Raw genomic sequence first — 11,402 nt, forward strand, 5'->3', positions numbered from 1 at the left:
CCAAACAAAAAAAAAATTTAAACGAGAAAGAGAAAGACAAAGGGAGAAGCTCAGGAGAAGAAGTAATTTGATAAAATCCAATAAAAAGGTAATATCGGAGCCTTATTTTATTTTACCTTATTCTATTATTTTAAGGAAATAATAGAATACAATAGAATACATCTAATACATATAATATTCATATATACTGTAATACAGCAAAGAGAAAGATTCAGTTGCCAATAATAGATCTATGAGATGAGTGGTTCCCTGGCTGTGCATGTCTTGGATGTGGACCCCAATTAAATACAGATATCAATATAAATGTCAAAGCATACTCCGTAGTAGTATAGGCAATCATATTAACAACTCTTTATATTGTGAGACAAATTTGGAAATAATATATACATCTCATAGTCACATGGATGATCAGGGAATGACCTGAACCTTAGGAAAAATCCAACTTGACATTATGTACTCCGTACATGATGTACCTTACTCCAACATGCCCATGATCACCCAATAAAAGCCCATATACAAAACACGATCATGCCGCTGCCATCCGACATACCCCAGGTGTGCGAACTGATTGATACAAGTGCATACTAATAATACTAGCCTGGTATTGCCAAGACACCTTTTTATGACGTGCCTCGATGCTGTCTATATATATATCGAGATGACAGGGTACGTTGTAAATGTAAACTTGAAATATATTGCAGAGCACTTAAAAATATACCTAAAATATACTCGGGTGGAATTCCAATGTCTGTATATAGATCTCTCAATATAAACCAAACCAATTCTGGTGTTCCTGTTCCTGTACTTGTTTAACCCCCCTGGAACCATTCAATTCCCGATCTCGGATGCAGCGGTGCCCACCTCGCCACATTCTAACTCTAACCCGTGGAAGCCCAAGCTCTTACCCAAGCATTAATTCCAGGTTTGAACATATACAAATTATATATGCGCACATAATATTCTATCATGACGCTCACCGTTTCCCCCGACCAGCCCATCGACCTCTTAACCGGGTGGCCCAACCCCGCGCTCCTCCCCGCCCCCGATCTCCGCCACTCCGCCACGACCGTGTTATCCAACCCCTCAATCGGAAACCCAGCCCTCCTCTATGGCCCCGATGAAGGATACGAGCCACTGCGCACACACATAGCCGCATGGCTGAGCGATTTCTACCAGCCTCGCGAGGCTGTTTCAACGCAGCGCATCTGCATCACCGGCGGGGCTAGCCAGAACTTAGCATGTGTGTTGCAAACCTTCACAGACCCGGTCTACACGCGCAATGTGTGGATGGTCGCACCGACGTATCACCTGGCTGCGCGCATAATGGAAGATGCCGGCTTCGCCGGGCGTCTACGCGGGATCCCCGAAGATGACGAGGGCGTCAATATTACTGTTCTGGAGAGCGGTTTGCGCGCTGCGGAAGAGATTGCCTTACGCGATGGGAATACCGAGCCGGTAAGACAACACTGGATCCATGAATACGTTGGCATCACTAGGAGTCACCGTGCCATGCCACTGTGTCATCGTTTTATTGAGTCCCGGACTGACCCTGCCCCTCTTTCCCTGCAGAAAATGAAATCGCCCAGGCCCTGGCGCAAAATCTACAAGCATGTTATCTACGCGGTGCCGACTTTTGCGAATCCCTCCGGGAAGATTATGTCGCTGCGTAGACGTGAGGCGCTTGTTCGCCTGGCCCGCCAATACGATGCGCTGATCGTTACGGACGACGTGTACGATTTCCTTCTGTGGTCGGCCAAGCCGGAGGGAGAGGACAACTTCGGTAACCGCGCGTGTGTTCCCCGCATTGTCGACGTGGACCGTTACTTAGACGGTGGTCCACAGGACGAATGGGGACACGCACTTAGCAACGGCAGTTTCAGCAAGCTGATCGGACCTGGGGCCCGCACCGGCTGGGCCGAAGCGTCGGAAAAAGTTGCCTATGGATTATCACAAACGTACGGGGCACCGCTTGGGATGACTTGAACTGACTACCCTTCTTATCGGATTCGGATTCACAAACTGACCCGATATCGCTTGCAGAGGCTCTTCCCGGTCGGGCGGCGCTCCTTCCCATCTATGCGCCGCTATCATTGACCAGATGTTCCCCACAGGCATCGTACAAAATCACATCCGTGAGGTCCTCCAACCGAAATATGCCGAGCGCTATCACACTTTGCTATCAGCAATCCACGAGCATCTCGTCCCACTGGGTGTGACCGTCCCAGCACCGGGTGCCGCCGCCGGAGGCTACTTTATGTGGATTGGTCTACCGGCGCCGTTGATCGCTGCCGACGTAGTTCAGCTTGCGCAGAGCGAAGAAAAATTGCGTTTGTCACCTGGTCATGTGTTCCAGGTCCCCGGAGACCCACAGGTGAATGATGAGGAGTTTGCGGATCATCTGCGCCTCTGCTTTGCGTGGGAAGAGCCACGACATTTGACCGAGGGGATGCGTAGGCTAGCGCGTGTTATCAAGCGTATGACTGGTACCCAGGTTTAGGTATTGGTGTGGCGCTAGATTTGGATCCACGCCACTCCAGAGCCACGCCAGCTGGACCAGAGCACGGTCCGTACCGTGTCCACTGGGGACGCGTGGCGGATAAAATTTGAGTACATAGATAATTTTACGACGTAGCCTTGCCAGCTCATACAAGCCTCTTGAGTTGGATGTAGTGCACTCCGTACTCCGTACATTATATATATTGAGCCTTTGCATTGGGCATTGGGCACTATGCAAAACTGAGTTGGCCCCGGGTTCAGGGTCACCTATTTTTGGAATGCCCAGTCAAAGGCACACCTTCAAACCTTGAATGAGTACTCCGTACTCCGTACTCCGTATGTTGTATGTTGTATGTAATTCTGGCAAAAACAGGGGGGCAAAGAATAAGATCCGAGACAGTTTGAAGGCAAGCTAATCCCGAGCGGGTCTTTGATCCTGGTTCAGGGGGGGAAGCAAAGCTTGGCCTTGATAATTTCCCCCCCTCTTTCTTCTTACGATTACCAAACGCCAACCCTTAAGTTGACCTTTGGGAATTCCAGATGTCGTGGCCTGGTCATGTTATGACCTTTTGCTTTTTCCCCCGTCATTGGGAATCCTTCAACCATCCCCGGAATGTTCATCCATACCTCATGAACGCCCCCTGACAACACGCGGGGGATATCCACCTCTGACTCGAGGCGTCGAGTCTCGTTTGTGTTACATGTGTACATATTACACAGATTTAGACATATAACATAGACACAGACATGCATTTTGAAGCAAACGGAATGGAACCGCGGTCATTTCCAAACACAATGCCTTGGGGAATCGACTATCATCAGGACTATTTAATTACTGCATTCAAAAATATCATACAGGGATCCACCCGGGTCAAGGGCATAGTGATACGCGATAGCTTGCAATGCTCGTCCTGTTCCCCCCTGTGAGCATAACCTGCATCTCAGATGATTGGAATGGATGACCAGACATACCCTGGTTGAGTTATGGATCTAGTTATATAGCGCGTAGACCCTGAATACTCTGATCATGTTTACTTCCACTTGAAGGCTGTTTGTTCCGTTCTACTCTGGAATAAATCGGAATACATTGGAATACATAGGAAATTGCCCATCACTACAGGCGACCCCTAAATTGCAATTCGAAACACCTCCCGGCGCTATTTAGCCGATTCAACCTGCAACACGATCTTCAGCGTTTCAACTCCAGACTATCACGTTTCAAGCTTCTAACGCTGTCGCCTGGTCTGGGATTGTGATTGGTGGGGTGTGGTGGACTTTCGGGCCCTGGTGCGTGTGATTGGTTGAAAAGGGGAAGTTTGCAAACGCTTCGATTCCTTAAGAGGTATGATTATGATCCCGTTTCTATTGTCCTATTTCTATTTCTGTATTTCTGTATTTCTGTATTTCTGTATTTCTCTATTTCTCTATTTCTCTCATTTCTTATTTCCTTTCTTCTCTTCTATTCATTCTCTTCTTTTCATTTCATTCATTCATTCATTTACTTAGCACCATTGCTTTGTTTTCGCTTCTTTCTTGGGAAGGAACTGTGCATCAGGAGATTCACTCTTTAAATCTTCTTTTGCTTTCTTCCTGCATATCGCTGCTGGTCAAGCGTTGGACTCGACTCTTATTTCGATTTCTGCAGCGCTGGTTGCTGAACTATCTTCATTCCCTAGACATCCTTCTTTTACTACTTCGCTGCTGGTTCAGCGTTATCCATTTTCAACATGGCCGTTTTACAGACCTCTATCGCGATCTTTATCGCTCATATCATCCTTCTGCTCGGCTTGCTAGCCTCTTTGGTCGCAGCTGTGCCAGTCGCCGTTCCCGTCTCTCCGGTCAACAACGTGTTGGCGACTACTGAAAAGAGATCCGCCGCCTCAAGCTACTGGGTCGCCAATGTTGAGCGCCAGGGTGTTGTCCCCTTCGCCACGAGCACCGACTACAAGATCTTCCGAAATGTAAAGGACTATGGTGCCAAGGGTCAGTCATTCATCCAAACTCTATACCCTCGGGCAACATGCTGACTATATCATAGGTGATGGCTCTACTGACGACACTGTGGCTATCAACAAGGCTATTTCTTCTGGTGGTCGTTGTGGCAAGGGCTGTGATTCATCTACCACCACCCCTGCTATCGTCTACTTCCCGCCTGGTACCTATGTTGTCTCCAAGCCCATCGTCCAGTACTACTACACCCAGATCGTCGGTGATGCCGTCGAACTGCCCATCATTAAGGCCTCCGCCAAGTTCGCCGGTATGGCTGTGATTGATTCCGATCCCTACGAGGACAACGGCGACAACTGGTTCACCAACCAGAACAACTTCTTCCGCGCCATTCGCAACTTGGTTATCGATCTGACCAGTATGCCCGCTTCCTCCGGTGCCGGTATCCACTGGCAGGTTGGTCAGGCTACCAGCTTGCAGAACATTCGCTTCGAGATGGTCAAGGGTGGTGGTGACGCCAACAAGCAACAAGGTATCTTCATGGACAATGGATCCGGTGGTTTCATGTCCGACTTGACTTTCAACGGCGGTAACTACGGCATGTTCCTCGGTAACCAACAGTTCACTACCCGTAACTTGACCTTCAACGACGTCCAGACTGCCATCTTCATGAACTGGAACTGGGCCTGGACTTTCAAGTCGGTTATAATCAACAACTGTGAGGTTGGCCTGAATATGTCTACCTCGCCTTCCAACCAGACTGTTGGCTCCGTCTTGCTGCTGGACAGCAAGCTCACCAACACCCCCACTGGTATCGTCACCGCCTGGACCCAGAAGAGTATCCCCGTTGGCGGTGGTGACCTGATTCTGGACAACGTGGACTTCTCTGGCTCCAAGGTTGCTGTGGCTGGTGTCAATGGCAACACCATCCTTGCAGGTGGCTCTGTCGTCGACAATTGGGTTCAGGGTAACACCTACACCCCGTCTCAGACTATCAACAAGCGCGCTAGCGAGGTTGAGACTGAGCTGGTCACCGTTGTTCAGACCGTTACCGAGACTGTCCTTGCCTGTGGCGCCTCACAGGGCCTTCCTAGCGCTAGCCTTGCTGGCAGCGATGTTCCTGCCCCTGCGAAGACTGCATCACTTGGATCCCCTCCCGCTCCTTCGCCTGCTCCAGGTGCTGGTACCAGCAGCGATGGTGAACGCACTGCTAAGCCTTCTTCGATCCCCGCGCTGAATAGTGTTCTTTCTCTTCTCGGCGTAGCCTCTTCTCAGGCCTCTGAAGTTCCCGAGCCTACTCCCGTAGCTGCTCCTTCCACTGCGGCCCCTGTCACCTCCGTGGTGTCTGTTGGTTCTTCGCCTTCCAGTGTCGCCTCTGCCAACCAACCTTCTGTGCCTGTCACATCCGCTGCTACACCAGCGAAAACCACTAGCAGTAGCTCTCAAGTCAGCCAGGCCTCCCAGTCCGGCAGTGATAGCAGCACGGCCACTTGCGGTGCCGCGGCCGCTGTTTCCTCTGCCCGCACCCAGAGCACTCTGAAGACCGCTTCCAAGCCCGCTAGCCTGCTCAAGGGTGGCGCTATCTTTGAACGCTCGAAGCCTTTGTATGAGGATGTCGCAGCCTCCTCTTTCGTTAGCGTCAAGTCCGCTGGCGCTAAGGGTGACGGAACTACTGACGACACTGCGGCCATTCAGAAGATCTTTGACAGCTACAAGGATGGTCAGGTCATCTACTTTGATCACGGTGCCTATGTCATCACCTCCACCATCAAGGTTCCCAAGGACATCAAGATCACTGGTGAGATCTGGCCCATGCTCATGGCACACGGCGATAAGTTCGCCGATCAAGAGAACCCCGTCCCTGTCTTCCAGGTCGGCCAGAAGGGTGACACTGGCTCTGTCGAGATGAGCGACCTCATCATCACCACCAAGGGCCCCGCCCCTGGTGCTATCCTCATGGAGTGGAACGTTGCTGGCTCTTCTCAAGGCTCTGCTGGTATGTGGGATGTCCACTTCCGCATTGGCGGTGCCGCTGGTACCGAGCTGCAGAGTGACACCTGCCCTAAGACCCCCAAGGAGAAGACCACACCCAATAAGGAGTGCATGGCCGCCTTTATGCTCCTGCACATCACCAAGACGGGCAGCGCGTACCTCGAGAACACCTGGTTCTGGACTGCTGATCACGAGCTCGACCTCAAGGATCACAACCAGATCAATGTGTATACCGGTCGCGGTGTGCTCATCGAGTCCCAAAACCCCGTTTGGCTGTGGGGTACCTCGTCGGAGCACCACCAGCTGTACAACTACCAGGTCTCAAGCGCCAAGAATGTCTTCATGGGCCTCATCCAGTCGGAGACTCCGTACTACCAGTCCAACCCGACCTCGCTGACCCCCTTCACCCCACAAAACTCCTGGAACGACCCTGACTTTGCAAACTGCACGACAAACTCCTGCCGCAAGTCCTGGGGTCTGCGTGTCCTCAGCTCCTCGGACGTCTTCGTCTACGGTGCTGGTCTCTACAGTTTCTTCGAGAACTACGCTCAGTCTTGTCTTAACTCTGAGGACTGCCAAGAGAACATGGTCGAGGTTGACTGTTCCGATGTCAAGCTGTATGGTCTCAGCACCAAGGCTGCTGTAAACATGGTTACCTCGTCCAGTGGCAAGTCTCTGGTCCCTCAGAAGCCCAACAAGAGTAACTACTGCTCTACCATCGCTCTCTTTGAACAGTCTGCTTAGATTCTTCTCCTCTTTTCCTCCGGTTTCCTCTGGAACCCTTTTCATTCTTATTCTCATTTTTGTTCTCGTCCATTGTTGTAAACAATATCACTTTTTATCTTTTGTACGCTCCCCACCATTGTATGAGATTCAATCTCCCTTTATTCCCCATACTCCTGCCCTTGTCTTCGCCCTAGACACTTGTTTTTTTTATAGATTGTGGCAGTGTAGGATTCGCACTTTGAGGTCTTTTGCTCGATACCATCGGATTCGGTTTCTTTAATAGACTTTTTCTTCCTTTCTGTGATCGATATGATGATATAGAATGCCATGGAATCTAACTTACGATCATTACACTTGCACCTTCCTGTTACTTGTCAAATTCGTAGTGTGTTTATCTCTCTCCCTGGCCCTTGTTCGATCGAAAATCACAACCTTGGGAAGATTGCGGCTCCTTTTCCAAAGATAAGAAGAAACAAGCACGGAACTTTGATCTCCACTGGAAAAGAGATTTGCGCAACCAATAGGTGCGAGGTGGACAAGAATATACCCCTTTGAGAAAATTGAGTCAGGGAAATGAGTCACTGATTATACCACTCACAATGACACAGAAAAATAGTATACGAACTGCCCAGTAATATTGCAAGGTTATGTTTCCCATATTACAAATCCTGCTAGGGAAAGCTTATACTATACGGCGTTACACCGGGTAGATTAAGGTCCCGCCTTCGGAACCCGAAGCCATGTGGGTCTGATATCTAACTATGTTGTAGATATGTAGACATGTAGGTAAATCCCCGAGTCGGTGCTACTTGAATATCCTTAAGATACATAAATAGCTGGCGACGAGCTCCTATTCTCAGCATCTAGTCAGCTACAATTTCTCTCAGTCTCTCACCGGATATTCAAAAATGGCGCGAAGACCAGCACGTTGTTATCGTTACTGCAAGAACAAGGTTAGAACTACATCCTCACCTTTCCACAAGAAGTATAAGCCAACTAAAAAACACACATCCAGCCCTATCCCAAATCCCGCTTCAATCGCGGCGTCCCAGATGCCAAAATTCGCATCTTCGATCTGGGCCGGAAGAAAGCCTCAGTGGATGATTTCCCTTGCACTGTACACCTTGTCTCCAACGAATATGAACAACTAAGTTCCGAAGCGCTGGAAGCTGCACGTATCTGTGCCAACAAGTACATCTACTCTCCCCTATTCTTATCTCTATGATATGGTATAGCTAACCGATCTTCTTCAAAAAGATACCTCGTCAAGGTCGCCGGCAAAGAATCCTTCCACATGCGCATCCGAGTACACCCCTACCACGTAATCCGTATCAACAAGATGCTCAGCGTCGCAGGCGCCGATAGATTACAAACCGGCATGCGCGGCGCATTTGGTAAACCTGCTGGCAAAGTCGCTCGTGTGAACGTGGGCCAGATCTTGATTTCTGTTCGGACTGTTGATCGGCATCGTGGGACGGCTGTTGAGGCGTTACGGAGATCTATGTATAAGTTTCCAGGGAGGCAGAAGGTTATTGTTAGTAAGATGTGGGGGTTTACGCATTTACAGCGTGAGGAGTATCTGCGCTTGAAGGAGGATGGGTTGTTGAGGAGTGATGGGGCTTATGTGCAGTTTTGTCGGAGGAAGGGGGAGCTTGTTGGGAATATGAAAATGTTCCCTGGGGCTTATAGTCAGGTTGGAGTTGAGGCTTGAGAGTTCATATCCTTATTATTCTTTGTGTATATGATCTCTTTGGTTTCTAGTCTGATTTTGTGAGCACTTTTATCCTGATGATCATATTATGAGGTCCAGAGGCTTGCTTTTAAGAATTTAGATCGTCTGATTCTTCATTCGTAACTAGTACCTCGGATATACTATAATATCTTTCCACTCATAACCTTATAAATTACAGAATAATATGAAATACTTCGTATGTACAGCATACATCATGATTATGATCAAATAGGGGAAATATGGGAAATGGGGCCAAAACTACCGTGACTCAACTAATAAGCACTAAGATCCTTGGTGGCTAGCAATTCATATACTTGAATGTTATTCGTCAGCTTTGTATCTTGAGGATTTCATTGAATCGAATCAACGCCAGCTGTGGCTGATTCATGACAAGGGTATGTCTGGGGGCTGCAATCTTTTGAAGGGCCCCAAAAAAGGCCCCGAAAAAACCTAAAAAACCGGAGCTTCATGGAAAACGATCTTCACTTCTATAAAGTTACCAAGTATAATGTTCACCCCCCAAGAGATGCAGATGCAGATGCAGACGCATCACCAAAGTCAGAAAACCAGCAAACCCCACCGAATTCAATTTCGAACTTCATGTGATTCCTGCGCAGCATCAAAAGTGCGCTGCACAAAAGAGCAACATGGTTGTTCCCGCTGTCTTCGAAATGGCCTCAAATGCGTGTATGGACGATCGCGACGAAAGGGTAAACCACCTTCCAAGAAGACTGCCCTCCCCAATCCGGGTGTTCATCCTGCGTCTTCTCGAGTCCCGGTATCTCCATCTCCACCGGCTCCTCCAGTTCCAGTTTCAGAATCCTGGGCTCCAGGCCAGAATCATCATCAACCAAACTATAACTACAGTTGTAGTTGGTACCGGGCTTCAAACCCGACCGAATGGGAAAGAAGAACAGGAAATATCTTGACGCCCAGTTTGACTCCAACCTTGACTCCTGATGCGGGAATCCCGCATTTGCCAACGCCAGAATTTGGATGGCCGAACATGGTCGGGTCTGATTCCATGGTGACCAATGGCGAGAATCCCGCTTCCTTTCCAGAGTCGGGAGAGATGAATGAGGAGCACGAAAGTGGGCATGAAAGAGACGAAATGCGAAATGACCCGGATGATCACCATGAACCTTGTATTGCGGTAGCATGTCGGACGCTCTCCTCGCTGTATCAATTCGTTCAATCCGACTGTGTGAACCGACATGCGATCAACGATAATCAATTTCGCGACATGTTAAAACCGTCGACGCCGGAGGAGGAATCCCCCGCAAATGATATTGTGTTTTGCACGACTCGATCGGCCACAGAGACGGTTTCTCGAGTATTGAATTGCACTGGAAAATCTTGCGCACAGGATCATTCCTTGCTCCTCGTTATTGGCTCGATTCTTTTGAAAATCCTGACCTGGTATGAAGCGCTTTACCAATCTGAAATTGGAGAACTGGTCCCGTCATCCACTCCGTTGCCAGATAGTCGTGAAGACGTGAGCTCGCGACCGCACCATTCGAACACCAGTCATTCTGGTGATAAGCACCCTACAGGGCTCTCGTCACCGCGTGGAAGGATGGAAAAACCGATATATACTGTCCCGTTGACCATTCCATTGACTACTGGCGCTTTCAGTTTCTCTCGCGCAACGGAGAAAAAGATGAAAGCCCAACTCCTGCTTTGCGAGGTTCAGACTCTGTCTCAGATGTTCCAAGCTCTCGACCGTCGAGTACAGGCTGCGGGGAGTATACGGGGTGAAAAGGATCTGTGTGGACAGTCGAATACCCGTTTACAACGGCAGTTGGGCGAGCTGCAGCGTGTATTGACTGTGGTGTGTACGCAGGTGCCGTCACTGGGATCGAATGTTCATGCGTGATATATCTGTACAAAGAGGGCGAGGTTAGCTTATAAATGTCAGATCAGAGTGATGTACCATCCATGAATACAGTATAGATCAAATCATCGCCCTGCTCGTTCTCGCCTTCATCATGAGCAGCCTTGTCGGAGATGCAGGTAGAGATATTGGTACCAGAAGTAGAATGACACTTGTTGAAGATGTCCCAACAATCAACCTCATCGGCGATCGAGCGCTCCGGGTGTGGCGAGTGTAGCTTTGCAGGAGAGTTGATCTGGCCATAACAGCACGGCTCCCAGTCAGACAAGCATGTGGAGGTGTTGATGCCTGGGGTAGTGTTGCAGTCGGGGTGCATCGCGGTGATGCTGGTTGCCAGGGCTAAGGTGAGATTACAGATGGACTATTCGACACAAACCAAGGGAAACCAGCAACTGTGGGAGTCGACTGTACACTACACTAGTCTCTACCTTACAAGATCATTGAAAGTTGGATGGAAATGTTTAAATGTTTCTATTGTAGTTCTAGATAATGAGGACTTACTTGGTTTCACCATAAAGGCTACTCATCCTGAACACCACGTAAAGGTGCAAGTCTTGTTCAGGTGCTGCACACAGGACCCGTGCAGCTGGGTTGGGCAAGGGAAGGGGAGGGGGG

General features: G+C 49.3%; 5 protein-coding genes across 5 annotated transcripts; 4 read left to right on the forward strand and 1 right to left on the reverse strand.

Annotated features, from left to right (window-relative positions):
* Positions 1-966: 966 nt before the first annotated feature.
* PEX2_076510 (aminotransferase-like domain-containing protein) lies at positions 967-2,497 on the forward strand (the record flags this gene model as incomplete). The annotated part of the gene is made up of 2 exons (XM_016744921.1): positions 967-1,955; positions 2,041-2,497. The coding sequence occupies 2 exons, from the start codon at positions 967-969 to the stop codon at positions 2,495-2,497; spliced, it is 1,446 nt and encodes a 481-aa protein (XP_016598583.1).
* A 1,726-nt stretch (positions 2,498-4,223) lies between these two features.
* PEX2_076520 (glycoside hydrolase family 55 protein) lies at positions 4,224-7,179 on the forward strand (the record flags this gene model as incomplete). Its single annotated transcript, XM_016744922.1, has 2 exons — positions 4,224-4,479; positions 4,535-7,179. 2 exons carry the CDS (start codon positions 4,224-4,226, stop codon positions 7,177-7,179), a joined length of 2,901 nt encoding a protein of 966 aa, XP_016598584.1.
* An 890-nt stretch (positions 7,180-8,069) lies between these two features.
* Positions 8,070-8,872, forward strand: PEX2_076530 (60S ribosomal protein uL16; the record flags this gene model as incomplete). Its single annotated transcript, XM_016744923.1, has 3 exons — positions 8,070-8,114; positions 8,177-8,352; positions 8,419-8,872. The coding sequence occupies 3 exons, from the start codon at positions 8,070-8,072 to the stop codon at positions 8,870-8,872; spliced, it is 675 nt and encodes a 224-aa protein (XP_016598585.1).
* A 668-nt stretch (positions 8,873-9,540) lies between these two features.
* PEX2_076540 (Ribosomal protein L10e/L16) lies at positions 9,541-10,769 on the forward strand (the record flags this gene model as incomplete). Its single annotated transcript, XM_016744924.1, has 2 exons — positions 9,541-9,671; positions 9,767-10,769. The coding sequence occupies 2 exons, from the start codon at positions 9,541-9,543 to the stop codon at positions 10,767-10,769; spliced, it is 1,134 nt and encodes a 377-aa protein (XP_016598586.1).
* Positions 10,770-10,812: 43 nt separating this feature from the next.
* PEX2_076550 (uncharacterized protein) lies at positions 10,813-11,103 on the reverse strand (the record flags this gene model as incomplete). The annotated part of the gene is made up of 1 exon (XM_016744925.1): positions 10,813-11,103. One exon carries the CDS (start codon positions 11,101-11,103, stop codon positions 10,813-10,815), a length of 291 nt encoding a protein of 96 aa, XP_016598587.1.
* Between the last annotated feature and the right edge of the window lie 299 nt (positions 11,104-11,402).

This window comes from Penicillium expansum, assembly GCF_000769745.1.
Source record: "Penicillium expansum strain MD-8 chromosome Unknown contig265, whole genome shotgun sequence".
Taxonomy (NCBI): Eukaryota; Fungi; Ascomycota; class Eurotiomycetes; order Eurotiales; family Aspergillaceae; genus Penicillium; species Penicillium expansum.